The 17,645-nt window shown below is 44.2% G+C and overlaps 2 protein-coding genes across 4 annotated transcripts in view; both read right to left on the bottom strand.

Moving 5' to 3' along the window:
* Positions 1–690: 690 nt before the first annotated feature.
* On the bottom strand, positions 691–15,096 carry LOC131101314 (upstream-binding protein 1-like). Of its 3 annotated transcripts, none has more exons than XM_058046261.1 (16): positions 14,847–15,096; positions 9,442–9,593; positions 8,394–8,470; positions 8,183–8,288; positions 8,003–8,109; positions 7,781–7,933; positions 7,583–7,693; positions 7,406–7,513; positions 5,759–5,865; positions 5,630–5,684; positions 5,458–5,548; positions 5,280–5,370; positions 3,530–3,648; positions 3,305–3,447; positions 2,194–2,245; positions 691–2,104 (listed from the first exon to the last, which is right to left on the bottom strand). In XM_058046261.1, exons 1-16 carry the CDS (start codon positions 14,996–14,998, stop codon positions 2,067–2,069), a joined length of 1,662 nt encoding a protein of 553 aa, XP_057902244.1. In that variant the 5' UTR covers positions 14,999–15,096; the 3' UTR covers positions 691–2,066. The 3 variants fall into 3 exon arrangements, with proteins under 3 accessions (XP_057902244.1, XP_057902243.1, XP_057902245.1); XM_058046260.1 differs by having other exon boundaries at positions 5,458–5,551; positions 14,847–15,092; XM_058046262.1 differs by lacking the exon at positions 14,847–15,096 and adding an exon at positions 13,660–14,604 and having other exon boundaries at positions 5,458–5,551.
* A 183-nt stretch (positions 15,097–15,279) lies between these two features.
* Positions 15,280–17,645, bottom strand: part of LOC131101315 (CLIP-associating protein 2-like) — a 65,237-nt gene continuing 62,871 nt past the window's right edge. The window contains exons 44-45 of the mRNA XM_058046263.1: positions 16,439–16,555; positions 15,280–16,334 (exon numbers count right to left, since the gene is read on the bottom strand). Of these exons, the coding sequence (XP_057902246.1) occupies positions 16,257–16,334; positions 16,439–16,555 (195 nt within the window). The 3' untranslated portion in view covers positions 15,280–16,256. The remainder of the gene's footprint in view (positions 16,335–16,438; positions 16,556–17,645) is intronic.

Raw genomic sequence — 17,645 nt, 5'->3', positions numbered from 1 at the left:
AATTCTATTCCTGACTCGTTTCCCCACAAATTACGTTACTTTATTAAAAAAAAAAAAGTTCCGAAAAAAAAAATCCTGGGTAATTTCCCCCCAGGTATCAAACAAGGAAATGTTTATCGGCAAAAAATTAAAATCGGATATTCCTAATTTTATCCGTCACAATTTCAACTTTATGCTACTTTTATCTAAATATTACTTTGTCATGTTTAAAAATTATTCTATTCCTGACTCGTTTCCCCACAAATTACGTTATTTTAAAAAAAAAGTAAAATTCCTGGGTAATTCCCCCAACGTATCAAACAAGGAAATGTTTATCGGCAAAAAAGCTAAAATCGGACATTTCTAATTTTATTCTTCACTATTTCAACTTTATGCTACTTTTATCTAAATATGACTTCATTGTCATTTTTTAAAATAATTCTATTCCTGACTCGTTACCCCACAAATTACGTTATTTATTTAAAACAAAAAAAGTAAAATTCCTGGGTAATTCCCCCCACGTATCGAACAAGGAAATGTATTTCCAGTAAAATCTTAGCAATGAAACACAGCTAAACTTAAAAGAATTGTTTATCCTCAGTCATTCAATGAATGACTTATATGTGCAATTTACTGTTTGCACTGTACAAGAATAAATAATAATAAAAAAAAATATTATAAAAGAATAAAGAATGCTCTGTGACGTCAGGCAAAGTTATGAAATCATTTATTCCCAGCACGTGTTGGTGTGCACGTGCAGCAACACCGCAGGCAGAATCACTGACGTTTGGTTGGACACCAAGAGTGGTTACCCTCTCATTCGTCTGGACACCAAGAGTGGTTACCCTCTCATTCGTCTGGACGCCAAGAGTGGTTACCCTCTCATTTGTCTGGACGCCAAGAGTGGTTACCCTCTCATTCGTCTGGACACCAAGAGTGGTTACCCTCTCATTCGCACACCGTGAAGCCGACTAGTTTTGCCCATACGCTCACTCTGTGTCTGGGGGTCCGATTTGGAAAGGGGGGGTGGGGGGTCTGGGTTCTGCTGTGCGGCTGTAGGACGACCGACTACATGGAGGTTGGATTTTTATTGTTTTTTTTTTTTTTAAATCAGTGCAGGCTTGGTCTCATCTCCATAGATTATGGTGTTACCATACCCCCCCCCCCAACCAACCAACCAACCAACACTTGCCACACATGCTTGACTCTACAACAAGCTAACGAATCTATTAGCATCAATCAAGTCTTTGCAAAAACAAAACAAACAAAGAACACACATGCACATTCACACCTTGACACTTAAGAGGCAGACAGCACGTTTAGGAGGGGTTGACTAAACCTACACAGGTGTGTGTGTGTGTGTGTGTGTGTGAAGCTAATCATGTGACCTTGCTCAGCTACATAATGAAAAAACACCAGAGTCCGACAGACGGATGGATGAATGAATGAATGGATGGATGGATGGATGTGAAGCTGCCATGATTCCCAAGTCCGTAGGATGAGACGCCGTTTGGTCCACGTTCATTAGGACGGCTGTCCTCGAAGTAGCAAAGCTCGGAGGGCGGTGGCGGCGGCGGCGGCGCTGTCCAAGATGTCTTCTGCTTTCGGTGTGACAGCGAGTGAAAGGCTCACACGGCGCCGGAAAGAAGCAAAGACGTCAACAGTAACAGGCGGATAGCGGGACGCTAAATCCAGGAAATATGGATGTTTGTGAGAAGAGCTGGTCAATAATTATTATTATTATTATCATTGTCATTATTAAGCCAACCCCCCCCCCGCCGCCCCTTTCATATATGGCGAGCAACACAAGGTCATCGAATACTGGCCCTCACGCCGCTTTTTGAACAACCCCACGCTTAAAAAGAAAAAAAAAAAAAAAACCTCCCCTTGCACCCCCTCGTCTTTCTGTTAGTGTTTTCAATATGAAACAGTGGACACCCCCCCTGCATGTCAGATTCTAACATTTACACGCCTCCTCGCTGTCCGTCAACCAATCCAGAGGGAGAGCAGGGCGGGAGGGGCTGGAGGAAAGAGCGGCCGAAGAGAGGGACGCGGGCGGGGTCGATGGCGTCGTCGTTTGTCCTCGCCTACTTCAGGATGAGATGGAGTCCTTCGCCGTGCTCGTCTGTGGAGGAGAGGACAGGAAACGGGCGAAATGAGCGGGCGGGGGGGGGTCGCGTCGCTTCGGTGCGACGACAGAAGCGTCGGCCTCACCTTTGACGGTGCCGATGACGAAGCAGCTCTCGTCGGTCAAGTTGTAAACCATCTGCGGCGCGTGGAGGAGAGGGGAAGAGTCAAGGACACGGGACTTGCCGTTTCGCACCAGGTACACGCGGTCGTACGGCGATGCAACGCTCCGGTTAGCATTAGCCTGCTAGCTCGCCACCACTCCAAAGCTCTAACGTTGGTCCGTGTCATAGTGATGTAGTAATAGCTAGCATGGTTTGCCACTGATGAATAGATACGCTATTGTCCTAATTGTGTCCCCAGGGGTTACGTGATGCACCTGAATGCACCATTTTAGAAAAAGCTGGGAGCAGCACTGACAGCGGTTTGCTAGTTTTGATCCTACTCGAGTATAAAGTGTTATTATTATTATTATTATTATTATTATAAAGTGTCCGTGATCTGACTGGAATCTTTCCGTGGTGTCCCAACTCTAAAAAGAAGCCTGTTAATAAATAGTATCTGAAATTAAAAAAAATACACGCAACCAAATTTTCTAAATTTGACAAAAATGACAATTAGATTTTTTCTTTAGAATATTATGACTACAAAACATATTTTTCATGAATATTTTAACTTATTTTTCCTTGTCATAATATTATGAGTTTATTCTCATAAAAAGACAAATTCATTCATTCATTCATTTTCTATGCTGCTTATCCTCATGAAGTTCACGAGGGGTGCTGGAGCCTATCCCAGCTGTTTTGGGACGAGAGGCGGGGTACACCCTGGACTGGTGGCCAGCCAATCCCAGGGCACATATAGACAAACAACCATTCACACTCACATTCATACCTATGGACAATTTGGAGTGGCTAATTAACCTAGCATGTTTTTGGAATGTGGGAGGAAACCGGAGTACCCGGAGAAAACCCACGGGCGCATGCGCGGGGAGAACATGCAAACTCCACACAGAGATGGCCGAGAGTGGAATCGAACCATCGTGAAGGGTTATTTCATATTTTTAATAGTGAGGTAGTTTCTATGGCCGTCATGGTGGTGGTCTGCACCACCACGAGGGCCTCCAGTCCAGGACATGACCACTAGGTGTCAGCAGAGTGGCTTCGTGTTTGTCGCGGGTGACTCGGGAGGGGCTTACCTGGTCGCTAAGCAGGATGTGTATCCCCGTGGGACCTTGTCTGTACACCTGGTTGATGTTCCCCAGCGGGAGGCTGCACACGCTCGCCATCTTACGGATCAATTCGGCGGCCGTCAGCTCCTCCAGGTAGAGCGCGTGGTAGACTGCGTAGTGAGCGAGAAAGGGAGAGTTGGCGCTTGCGTCTTTCGAGAGATCGGAGGCGGCGGCAAAGACGCTTCCCCTCACCGTGTAAACTGGGCGAGGCGCCCTGCTCCCCGTTTTCGTTGGCGGCGTGTCTCTCCAGCAGGGGGCTGTCCTGAGGCGACTCCTGACAAACGTACAACGTCAACCTGGGACGCACGGATCTGCACACATGAGCACAGAGACGTGCTGGCATCCGAGGAGCATCCAAACCTTGGCAGCGGGGGCCACACGGTGAACAATAAAGGGAGGCCATTTTGGTTATTGTATACTCTATCTTTAAAATGACGCATCTCAGCTTTGTCATCCATAACAGAAAAATATTATTCATTTCATTCTTTCTCCATTTCTGCTACATTTTCTAAATATTTCAACTTTTGACATTTATTTTATTCCCATCATTTCTAACTTTTTCCTCAATTTTCCAAAAACTACTACTTTGTTTTGTTTCTAGTACAACTTAATATTTGTACTCTGTGCTAATAAAATGACAAAATTGCCAGATTATTCTCATGCAATATTGGGATTTTATTTCTGTAATATTTTTTATTTTATTATCATAATTTTATAACTTTGTCAACATAATTTACCCCCCAAAATATGTTTTTAGTTTGCTTCTCATAATATTAAGACTTAGGAAAATTACATACTCCATACATATGCCACTAAAATAATAATTATTTTAGGTTTTATTCTCATAAAATGACAGCCCCCCCCCACCCAATTTCTGATGTTTTTATTTTAAAAAAAATTACAATTATATGTAAATTTTGTTCTCATAATTATGACTTTATTGCCATAATATTTTGATTTTGTTTTCATGTTGGAACTTTTTCCCCAACCTACTTTTCATAAAAATATTACTCTAATCATATTTGTTTGATTATTCTTGTAAAACAGCATCTTAAAAAAAAATGAAAATATTTTTATATAAATTTTTTATATTTTTATATTTTTTTAATTACAGCGTTACTCCCCCATTTATTTCTTCTTACATATTTTTATTCTTGTAATTATGACTTTATTCCCATAATGATTAAGCACCATTTTTCTATGCCGCTTATCCTCACTAGTGTCACAGGGTATGCTGGAGCCTATCCCAGCTGTCTTTGGGCGAGAGGCGGGGTACACCCTGGACTGGTGGCCAGCCAATCAAAACCAAAAACATGCTCGGCTAATTGGCCAATCGAAATTGTCCATAGGTATGAACGTGAGTGTGAATGGTTGTTTGTCTATATGTGCCCTGTGATTGGCTGGCCACCATTCCGGGGTGCACCAAGTCAGCTGGGATAGGCTCCAGCATGACCCTAGTAGAATAAGCGGCAAAATGGATGGATGAATAAAATGACAGCTGTTTTTTATCTTTTTAAAAAAAATGTATTTTCAACTTTATGCTACTAAAATGATATTACTGGTAATATTATAGTTTAATAATAAAATAAAATAATAATTAATAATACATAAAAATTATTAATAATAATAATTAATAATAATTAATAATAATTAATAATAATTAATAATAATTAATAATAATTAATAATAATTAATAATAATTAATAATAATTAATAATAATTAATAATAATTAATAATAATATTTTTAATTTATTAATATAATAAATTATTAATTTAATTTGTTATAATTTAATAATAATTGAATTTTGTCTTAATAGTTTGACTTTACTCCCGAAATATGATGTTTTTCATGTTAAATGCTAATTTTCGGCTGTGCTGAGGGGCCAGTAAACATGGCGCCGCATACGGGCGGCTGGACGGACACCACAAAGAGCCACACACTTTGATTTGAGTGCATTGAAGAGTCGGATCCCGTCCGGCGGACCACAAATCTGGACCAGGTCGTCCCGGGTTAACTTCAGCAAATCAGAACCTGCGCAAGGAGGGAAAGAAGTGGCGTCATACGTCATACGTTCCCGTCGGGCCGCGTCGCTGCTTGTGGACGGAGCGTGTGCGTCACCTGAGAAGTGGGAGAAGAGTCGAGCGTAGGAGTTGAATCGGTTTTTCAGCAGCCACTTTTGCGTGTCCTGAATGGACGCGGCGGGACTCAACTGCTGCGAGGGAGACATGGCGTCAACGCCCGAGCACGCACACACTTTCTTCTTCTTCTTCTTCTTCTACGCTGGACCTACCTCTGTGCTGCCGTGGCCGCCAGGTTCTGCCTGGTGATTGGGCGAGGACGAGTCGCTGCCGGAACGACATTGATGAGTTTAAGAGGAAATGGTTCAACGCCGGCGCTGCTTGTGTGGTTGCCAGGTTACCTGTCGGGTAGCGATGAGGTGGTGTAGGTGGACAGGGGGGTGGAGGTGAAGGAGGGCGTAGCTGCCTGGTTGGGGCTGACGTAGGCGTTGTCCGGCCAGGGGGAGCACTGGTGGGGGGGGGCAATCAGGTCAGAATAAAAACACTGCAACACACTTCACCAAATCTTCCTATAGCCGCCAGGCCTACATAAGCAAATACTTACAGTCAGTCTCTATCTAAGAGGGCGGGGCTCGCCGCACTTTGGAAAAATAACGGGAAAACTTATGGGAAAAAAAAAACTGTAAAAATGGCAAAAAAAATGGTAGCAGTTGAAATTTTACATGTTATGTTTTGGTTTGGGCTGCACGGTGGACGAGTGGTTAGCGCGCAGACCTCACAGCTAGGAGACCAGGGTTCAATCCCACCCTCGACCATCTCTGTGTGGAGTTTGCGTGGGTTTTCCCCGGGTACTCCGGTTTCCTCCCACATTCCAAAAACATGCTAGGTTAATTAGCCACTCCAAATTGTCCATAGGTATGAATGTGAGTGTGAATGGTTGTTTGTCTATATGTGCCCTGTGATTGGCTGGCCACCAGTCCAGGGTGTACCCCGCCTTTCGCCCGAAGACAGCTGGGATAGGCTCCAGCACCCCCCGCCACCCTCGTGAGGAAAAAGCGGTAGAAAATGAATGAATGAATGTTTTGATTTGGGCTGCACGGTGGTCGAGTGGTTAGCGCGCAGCCCTCACAGCTAGGAGACCAGGGTTTGATTCCACCCTTGGCCATCTGTGTGGAGTTTGCATGTTCTCCCCGTGCATCTGTGGGTTTTCTCCGAGTACTCCGGTTTCCTCCCACATTCCAAAAACATGCTAGGTTAATTAGCCACTCCAAATTGTCCATAGGTATGAATGTGAGTGTGAATGGTTGTTTGTCTATATGTGCCCTGTGATTGGCTGGCCACCAGTCCAGGGTGTACCCCGCCTCTTGCCCGAAGACAGCTGGGATAGGCTCCAGCACCCCCCGTGACCCTTGTGAGGAAAAAGCGGTAATGAATGAATGAATGTTTTGGTTTGGGCTACACGGTGTCGAGTGGTTAGCGCGCAGACATCACAGCTAGGAGACCAGGGTTCAATCCCACCATCGGCCATCTCTGTGTGGAGTTTGCATGTTCTCCCCGTGCATGCGTGGGTGGGTTTTCTCCGGGTACTCCGGTTTCCTCCCACATTCCAAAAACATGCTAGGTTAATTAGCCACTCCACATTGTCCATAGGTATGAATGTGAGTGTGAATGGTTGTTTGTCTATATGTGCCCTGTGATTGGCTAGCCACCAGCCTCTCGCCCGAAGACAGCTGGGATAGGCTCCAGCACCCCCCGCGACCCTTGTGAGGAAATAGCGGTAGAAAATGAATGAATGATAAAGTTAAATATTGGAAAATATGGGGGGAGGGGGGGTCAACAGCAGAAATTGACTCGGTTCGATTCCACAGTCTGGCCATCTCAGTGTGGAGTTTTCTGTGTCCGGTTTCCTAATTGGCCACAGGTATGAATGTGAGTGTGAATGGTTGTTTGTCTATATGTGCCCTGTGATTGGCTGGCCACCAGTCCAGGGTGTACCCCCGCCCCCCTCGCCTCAACTAGCCCAACAGAGTCTTGATTTGCTAGCTTACGCTGCCTCTCTTGGCCAGGGAGTCTCCACAGTCAGCAGGAAGTGTCCGCTTGCTGGACTTCTTCAGCTCGTGGTCACCCCCTTCCTCGATGATGGGCTCAAGTCTGGTCTGTAAACGCGCACACACGGAAAAGTTTAGGCGGGGGCTAAAAGACGAGCTGGCGTCGCCGGGACCGACCTCAGACAGGATAGTGGTGTCGTAGGAAGGCTGGTACTTCTCCTTCTCTTGAGGGGTTCTTTTCTCCATCTTCTCCCTGTCCGTCTTCTGCTTGCGGTCCGCCCCCTTTGGCTGGGGAGGGAGGGGGGGGGGGCAGGAGAGGGAAAGACGTGACGACCGCCTGTGTCGTAAAAAGGCCACAAGAGGGCGACGGCGTACCTTGAAGACTTTAATTTGGCAGGAGGCCGAGTGCAGGTGCTCGGCGTATTCGCCGCCGTCTCCCTGAGCGAACGTGTCAATCTGGATCCTGAAGGGGACGCCCTTCTCGCCGCCGTGCTTCCTGGGCGTGAACTCTGTGCTGATGCAGTGCACCTGCGGAGGGAGTGGGGGGGGGTCGGCGGGGGTGTGTTTGATGTGGTGAGCGGACGACGGGTGCGCTACCTGCACAAAGACAGACGCTCTTTTGTTCAAGTCCCACAGGAACTCGGCGGCGTTCAGCTGGGAGGGGTGGGTCTTGGGCTCCACGATGCCCACCGACATGGGAATATCTGCACACACACATCGGTACACACATCGGTACACTCAAAAGGCTTTAGCGGAATAATGGTCGTCCGCCATTACCGATATCAAGTAGACGGTCGCCGGGACGATTCCACTTCCAGCCTTCCAGCTGCTGGTGCTCCGTGTACTGCAGCCGCCGGTCGTGAAACACCACTCGCACGATGCTCTACACACACACACACACACACACACACACACACACACACACACGTCATGTACTTTGTCCCAGTGGGACGCCGTGATTGTCGCGTGTCAAGTGGAGACCCCCCACCTTCACCATCTTGTTGTTGAGCTCCGGCAACTCGCCAGGCTTCCTGTTGTCCAACATGCGTACCTCGTAAGACTGGCCTGAGACGACAGGAAGCAGCACAGCGTCAAAACGACATCGTACCTCCACCAGAGAGACGCTATTTATTCATTTATTATACATTACATTATTTGACATTATAATATTACACATATGTCTGTGCTGCTTTGTTTGTGTGCAACTGAGCAAAACCTCTTCCTGTTCTTCTCCCAACGGACAAACATTACAAAATAAATTTGTTAAAAAAAATGTGTTTTTTTTTTAAATTAAATAAATCAGTACATTATAAAAAATATTACATTAAATTCTATTATAAACATGCTCAAAATAAATAAATGAAACAAACCAAGCCAAATAAACGTTAAAATTAATCAATATACATTTAAAAACAATCCAAATAAGCGATGAACATTCATTTTTCTGATAAATTATAAAAAATAAAAATTATTTAAAAAAAAAAAAACAAAACTCAAAACCAAATAAAAGTGGAATAACTATGTATGGAGAACTCAAGTGACATTTTTTTCTGATTAAAACAAAACAAAGATTACATTGTTAAATACAAATCAAAAAATAATAAACAATGTTATTTCTACAAAACTAAAAAAATATTAAAGAAATGTTAAAATAAAAAAATAAAATTGTAATTATAAAAATCTATCAAAAAATATATTAAAAACAGAAATAAATATTTAAAAGAAAAAAATTCATGTTAAATAATAAAACCAAAAATGGTAAAATGAATAAAATAGAAATGTAAAACCTGTCTAACAGTTTATTCTATTATTAAAAGAAATTAAAGTAAAAAATGAATAAATAGAATGGATGACAAATTTATTTAAATTATTTATTCAATTAAAAAATGTATAAACCAAGCCAAATAAATATTAAAAAGAAAACATTTTTTTTAATTAAAAAGAAAAATAAGATAAAGATAAATAAAATCATCATTTTCTAATTACAGGGGTAATTAGGGGTAATTGATGCTTTCACTGGCGAGGACGGCGCTCACCTTGGTTGAGGTATGTCAGCGTCTCGTCGTGCAACTTGACGGCCGGCGAGGTGGCGGTGCACAGCACGTACTGGAATGGGGGGTTTTTGGTCTCGTTTTCTGGGGGGAGGCTGGAGTCCTCCTGCTTGAAGATGGGCAGGGCGAGCACATCGCTGCGAGCGAGAGAGAGATAGAGAGAGAGATAGAGAGAGAGAGAGAGAGAGGATACGATGAGGAAGTAGCGTGCGCTCACACCTCGGCCACAAATAAAAAGATGGAGATGATCCAATGATGGAAAGTTCATGACCGACACATCCAGTTGCTGCTTCTTACAGGAAGTAGGACCACATGTAAAAAAAAAAACGGATACCGCCATTTTTAGGAGACGCGAGCGACAAAGGCTGGCAATCCATCCTCGCACGCTTCCCTGTCGGGACATTATATATGCATGAGCCCACAGTGGGATAAATGAACAAAAGCCTGCAGAGATAGCATGAACATGAACACACACACACACACACACACACAAACACACACTTGGCAGCCAGTGCAGACGAGCCGTCCTCAGCTCACCCCGACACAAAACACCGCAGGAGTGTCAAAGGGTTCACTGTTCCCTTATCAGTTTGGGAGGTTAGCTCGATTGCGTAACCCCCAACATTCACCGATCCTGTTCCGGAGAAAATCCTTACTGGCGACGAGGGAGGGAAACCGGGAAAAGGGCGGCAAATAAAGCGACCACCTGCTGTACGCGGAAAGACGACGATGCGGGGAGGTGTTGCCGACGTAGCCACTCGGTTGCTATAGCTAGCGCAGGGGTGGCCAAACGCATTCGCAAGATTGGTGTGTTCGGGATTACGGCGTCTGTTGTGATGTCACCCGCAATAAAAGTCTGGTGCTTGTGTGTCTCAGCTAAGAGTACAGTAATATTACTGACACCTGGCGACCAGTACAGAATACTACACAACATCACAGCAGTGCCTTGTTTGAATTTGACGGCATTTATATACATATAGTACATACATAGTACATATAGTACTTCATATTTCTACAATTTCAATGGAGTGAGGTTCCCAGGGCTAGCAAAGTTAGCATGCTATTAAATTAAAAATTGTCACAGTCAAGATGATTTAGCTGGTGTCTCATTGGGGTGGGGTGGGGTGGGGGGGGGCATAGCTCGGTTTAGTCGGGCTTCCTTGGAAAACCGCAACGGCTTCCTGAAATACAAGAGGACGACGGTCAAAGGGGACCGAGACATTCTGTTCCTGACAGACTCAGACCGTAGACCCCCCCCCCCCTGTCAGGCGTGAGGCGACCCCTTGACACCGGGTTGGCGTGCGTACAAATACACTGATAAAGGTTGCAAGCAGGCAGATGCAAGCGAGGGGCCGGAGTGGGGGGCGGCCATATGATAAGAACACGTGCATGCGTCAACACAAGTCACGAAGACGCCTCATCGGGGCGCCCGGGCCTTTGCCTCAACGCATCCAATCATGGCGGCCTTCCGGCATCGAGTACGAGGAATAAACGCAGGAACCAGGAAGTGAAAATAAAAGCAAAAACACCATCACCAACTACCACCATCAACTCGTCACTTTATGTACCATGTATATTGACATACTGCATATGTAGTATCTACTTTATGTACCATGTATATTGACATACTGCATATGTAGTATCTACTTTATGTACCATGTATATTGACATACTGCATATGTAGTATCTACTTTATGTACCATGTATATTGACATACTGCATATGTAGTATCTACTTTATGTACCATGTATATTGACATACTGCATATGTAGTATCTACTTTATGTACCATGTATATTGACATACTGCATATGTAGTATCTACTTTATGTACCATGTATATTGACATACTGCATATGTAGTATCTACTTTATGTACCATTGATAATGACATACTGCATATGTAGTATCTACTTTATGTACCATGCATATTGACATACTGCATATGTAGTATATACTTTATGTACCATGTATATTGACATACTGCATATGTAGTATCTACTTTATGTACCATGTATATTGACATACTGCATATGTAGTATCTACTTTATGTACCATTGATATAGACATACTGCATATGTAGTATCTACTTTATGTACCATGTATATTGACATACTGCATATGTAGTATCTACTTTATGTACCATGTATATTGACATACTGCATATGTAGTATCTACTTTACGTACCATTGATATTGACATACTGCATATGTAGTATCTACTTTATGTACCATGTATATTGACATACTGCATATGTAGTATCTACTTTATGTACCATGTATATTGACATGCTGCATATGTAGTATCTACTTTATGTACCATGTATATTGACATACTGCATATGTAGTATCTACTTTATGTACCATGTATATTGACATACTGCATATGTAGTATCTACTTTATGTACCATTGATATTGACATACTGCATATGTAGTATATACTTTATGTACCACACATTAAAACAGACCATTTTGGCGGGAAACACGAGATCCAAAGAAATGAATAGGTGCAGATTCTGGAAGATCTATAACTATTTCTGTGTAGCTGTTCTATACAAAAAGGGACAAAAACAAAAAAAAAAGTATAATAGGTCCCATTTTATATTTTTATTCCTGCTGCTTTCCAAATATTTTCACTTTATTAATATTTTTCTTCTTGTAATATTATGACTATTCCGTAATACTGTACCCCCCCATTTCTCTCAAAATTACATTCATTGTTTTGTTTCCCATATTAGAACTTAAAGTCTAATATTTCAACTTTAAGTTACTAAATTTTTTTAATTTTTTTTTTTAAATAGTGAAATTATCACATTCCATTCAATATTTTGGCTTTATCCTTGGAAAATTACTGATTTTTAATTTTTTTTATCCCTGTTACAAATCAGAAACTAAGATCTACTACATGTAGTAAAAAATGACCTCGTCATTTTCTTTACCTCGTCAGTTGTTTTGATCTGCACAGATGTGTTTGTGTTGTGCACGGTTTCCTGTCTTGTGTTTTTCACTTCCTGTCAACCTGGATTTATTTATTTATTTATTAATGAGGGGGGGAAAAAAGCTAGCTAGATGTATGTTTGTGTAATAATAATAATAATAATAATAAAAGACTCACCATAATTTCACTTCTGCTACAATCATATAGAGCAGTGGTGGGCAAACTACGGCCCGGGGGCCACATACGGCCCACCAAGCGTTTGAATCCGGCCCGCCAGTTGCTTTCTAAGTATTTAAACTTTTAATATACAAACTGGCAACATAACTTGTTAAGTCGGATGTCTTGTTTAGTAAAAAATAAAAAATGAAGTAAAATGAAATTTCATAGTTTGAAGTTGTCTGATGTTTAAAGTGCTCCTGAAAAAAGGGACATGAGAATATACTGCTGATAGAATAACACTTTTACAGATAAAAATTAGACATAATTCAAGGAAAAACAAGCATAAAATTGTGTGTGTGTTAAATATATGTTCGCCCCCCCCCCCCCGGACAATTTTGTTAACTCAATGCGGCCCATCAGTCCAAATATTTGCCCACCCCTGATATAGAGTATATCAAAACAATGTAGCAATTCCTAAATAAATATAATTAATATCCGATAATTAGCCTAAAATATTATGGTGATTTACATGTTTTTGTGCAGAATGGAGTAGCCCATTTTAGTTGCAGGGTGGCTTTGATTTATTACGTTTCATGTTACAGCACACTCCCATTATTTACTAATATCACGTTCTACCATGCACTCATTTCTTTATTTATTAAAGATTTGGCGCTACCAAGCTTCTAAACAACACACATAATAGTAAATAATAATAATAAACGTAGCTTGCTATTCCTACGCTGTACATTAGATGGCAGCGTAACTTCTTAGCACAGCAGGGGGGATCAGTATTTCCGACTTGGACATTTTTATGCCATTTTTATGGAGTAATTAGACAATTTAATCAATTTTTCAAAACGTTTTCCTAAACTTTGAGACTAACATGAAAAGCAGGGACTGCTCTTCTCAACGAGCAGCGGGTTCATTTCCATGAAGTTACCCCCCCCCCCCAACCAAGCCTTGTTTATGTGTTGCAGAATGAAAGCAGTGTCTGATTATGGCACACTGGGCAGAGCCCAAATCCCAAAACAAAGAACACAACTGGGGGGGGTCGCAAGGCCACCAAGCCGCCCACCCGCACCCACGACACGGCCCCCCGGAGGTCTAACCTCATGCTGTAGGCTCCAGCCCCCAGCTCCTGCCCGATGCCGGAGAGGCTGGCATCGAAGTCGTGCACCAGCCCGGACTCGATGGTAGCGTCGTCGATCTTGAGCACCCAGGCCATGGGCCCCAGCTCCTTGTCGTCGGTTTCCACTTGGGGGGCCGCCAGTTTGCTGGCTTGAAAGAGGAGGACGGGCCGGGTGAGGAAGTCCGCAGCCTTCTCCGACAAGACGCCGCGCCAGGAAACTTAGGCTGCCCGCTTGCTAGCCGCTGCTTGGGCAAGCGAGCCTGGAGAATCGGTAGCTTTCCTCACAGACGGGACGGATCTCCATATCCGCACTGGGGGGCTACATTAGCACCGAAACACGGCACTGGTCCGAACGCCACCGTGAAGTTTGTGTTCCAGTGAAGGCGAGAAAAAAAGATGGTCGTGACTCCAACAGGGGAGCTGGCTCTCACATGCTAACGGTGGCTAGCAAGCTAGCTAGCTTTGGACAACCATGTACGGGTAACTACTCCGGACTCGAACACTTCCTGTCACTCCTAAATCGTTTTCGAGTTGTTCGCGTCAATGTTAAATGATTAAAAACAAGCCGAAAATGGGTACAATGTGGGGGTTATTCCGTGGGGTGCATCCCACGCAGCGTCCGCACAGCTGTTGCTACCTAGCTACCAAGCTAACTCGCATCAACTTCCCTTTGCCTGGCTGTGTGATGATGATGATGTCCGGGGAAGGGTGTTGGAGGGGGAGGGGGGGGGGTCCTACTAACGGATCAGACGTCCCTCCAGTGCTCCCGGTACCGCCCCGGCTCGTCCCCCTCTTCTCATAGCGCTGTCCGGTCCACCACGTCGGCTTGCCGCGGTCCTCCAAGCGTCCAGAGAGACACAAGAGCGAGCATCAACATGGCTCCCACCGCCTGCCCCCCCACCACCCAGCCTGCATTATCTTAGGTTGCCGAGGACGGGCGGCCAATCACGAGGCGCTTTCTGTGCCCATCAGCCAATCGAATGCCTCCTTTGCTTCCGTCAGTCATACTTGCCCCGCCTCTCTTGTAACGACGTGAGCAGAAGTTGACAGTTTGCAGCAAGCTTATTATTTCGCAACAAAACTGTCCCAAATGTTCAAATAAACTCATATAATTACACCAATAGCATAGGAAGCACAAACAGAATAAAAAAAATAAATATTCAGTACCGTCTGTGACTGCCGCCGCCGCCGTCGTGTCTCTCCAGCGGAGTCCGAAAGTTCTCCGTGCACGCCTGCCAAAACAACATCGTGTCCCACGGCAGCGGCCTCAGTCCCGCTGCAGGTACACGCAACCCGGGCCGGTACTCCGATCCAAACATGAGCTCATGGCCGCATCGGTGGGGGTGCCGGTGGTACTCCGTGGCTTCCGGTCCAAGCTGGTCAATGATTTATCCCTGCAAGCGGACCCTGGACGGGGAGGACTGTCAAAGTGTCCCTGCGGAGTCGGGTCCATGCTATTTTGGCAGAGAGAGGGGGGGGGGGGGACCCGCCTCATTGCATAAGTAATACCCTGCAAAGGTGGAATATCAGGAATATTATTTATGTATAAATGTGTACTTCATAGTGCAGAAGAAGAATTCATGATCTGTACAAGTTCTTTATTGTAAGCACATTCTGTAAATACACAGGAGGGGGGGGCGGGGGGGGGTAGAACACAACAGTGAAAACTAAAATATTACATGAAGGAAACAAAAGACACAAGCGAGTAGTAGTAGTAGTAGTAGTAGTAGTAGGAGAGTACTAGTTTAGAAGTAGTAGAGAGCGGGGGGGGGACATTTTTGTTTCCAGAGCTGTAAAAGAATAAATTGTATTTCTCATCCGGGGGGGCGGGGGTTAAGGGGTGGCGAGAGACAAATAAAACCAACGATGGACACCCCCCCCCCCCAGGAGTACTTTCCTAAATGACATACTCCATTTTAATACCATATATTGTAATAATTATTTGGGGGTTGGGGGGTGGGTGGGTGGGGGGGTGTTCCTGAAAGGGGCGGACAATTTATTTTCCCGACTTAAATGTAGAAGCGCGTTCACGTTCTTACGACTGGTGACGCGACTCAAATAAAATAAAGAATAAAAAAAAAAAAATGGTCATGCATCACCAAGAACTAATCTGCTTCTGTACCATAAGTACTGGAAAGAAGGCCACACCCACTTTTGGGTGCAGGGGCGGGGAGCGGCGGTCGTGTGGGAATAAAAGAAAGTGGCCCAAATGAAACCCGGTTAGCTACTCTTCAACGAGGAGGGGGGTGGGCAAGACGCAAACAAGGTGGGGGGGGGGGGGGGGGGGCAAAGAGGACGGCCATTTCTTTATCTTCATGATCCATGAGTGACAACAGGTGAAGGGGTGGAGGATGTCATGTATCCCATCTTGAGGGGGGAGGGCGGCGGGGGGGGGGGGGGGGGGGGGTTTAATGTGTCACTCTCAAGTCCAGACTCAAGTCCACAAGTGTGCAGATGTGTTTTTGTTCTTGGCGTGTGTGTGTGCGTGTGCGTGTGTGTGCTAATGTTTTGCAAAACAGGCAGCGTAGCAGTTCCGCGGTCGGCCCCCCCTCCACCCACAAGAGGGCGCTGTTCCCCCTATAGGCCCTCAGACGCCGGGTCGCCGCCGCTGGAACCAGACTGGGCGCGCTTGATGTAGAGGTTCAGAAGCTTCAGCTGCAGCGGGGAGGAAGAGCAAACAGGAAGGGGGGGGTTAGCTCATGAAAGGCCGCCAAGTGGTGCGTCTTGGTTTGACTTTGGGGTCCGTGTTCCCGCCCCACCTTGCCGCTGGAGAGCTGGCTGAGGTGCGGCTTGAGGTCCTCCCCGATCACGGCGTAGATGGCCACCAAGCAGAAGACGCAGGCTTTCCTCACGCTGCTCTCCGAGTTGTCGTAACCCTGCGTGTCAGCACAATGCCGGGATTAGAAACCTTCAGATGAAACCCTTCGGGGGATGGGAGGGGCGTCCGTTGCTGGGCGGCAATATTTGGAGCAAGGCTGTTCATTCCCAACTGATGTACAACAAGTTAGTTTGATTGGAGTCAATGATTTGGAGTGCATGAGAAAGTGTAAAGGAAAACCAGTAAGGGCCTCATACCCGCCAATTTGTAGCCAAAAATGAAAGCTTGGAACTTTGACATTTTTATATTTTGTAAAGATATGCTAAGATTTTATGTACATTTCAAGAAAAAAAACTGCATCTCCGCTTTGTCATACAGGTGAAAAAGCTGGGAACTGATTATGGGATGCACTCAATTGGAATCTGATGCATGTTCAAATGAAATTAAACCATTACCTTTTTTTTTTTTTTGGAGCGTGGGAGGAAACCGGAGTACAAATAAAAATAAATGAAAATAGTAGTAAAAATGAAAATAAAATAAAAAATAAATAAAACAAAAAACAACAAAAAAAAACAAACAAAAAAAACCAAAAAAAACCCAAACTTATACTATATTAGGAAAGCAGGAAGTGAACAAATGTAACAGTTACTGATTGTAAAAGTACCAGATGGAGGGGTAGGATTTAATAAGCTTTGCTTCTTCCTACTCCTTTTGGACATGTGGAACTGGGAACTGATTATGGGATGCACTCAATTGTAATCTGATGCATGTTCAAATGAAATTAAACCATTACCAATTAACATAGCATGTTTTTGGAATGTGGGAGGAAACCGGAGTACAAAAAAAAAAAAAAAAAAAAAAAAATGTACCCCCCCCCAAAAAAACCAACTTATACTATATTAGGAAAGCAGGAAGTGAACAAATGTAACAGTTAGTGATTGTAAAAGTACCAGATGGAGGGGTAGGATTTAATAAGCTTTGCTTCTTCCTACTCCTTTTGGACATGTGGAACTGGGAACTGATTATGGGATGCATTCAATTGTAATCTGATGCATGTTCAAATGAAATAAAATCAAAACCAATATTTCAACTCAGTACTAGTAAAAAGGCAGTATTTTTTCTCATAATATTAGCAGTTTATTCTAGTA

The sequence above is a fragment of the Doryrhamphus excisus genome, chromosome 14 (genome assembly GCF_030265055.1).
Source record: "Doryrhamphus excisus isolate RoL2022-K1 chromosome 14, RoL_Dexc_1.0, whole genome shotgun sequence".
NCBI lineage: Eukaryota > Metazoa > Chordata > Actinopteri > Syngnathiformes > Syngnathidae > Doryrhamphus > Doryrhamphus excisus.
Note: the sequence above shows the minus strand (reverse complement) of the source record. Positions and strands in the feature narration are given on the sequence as shown.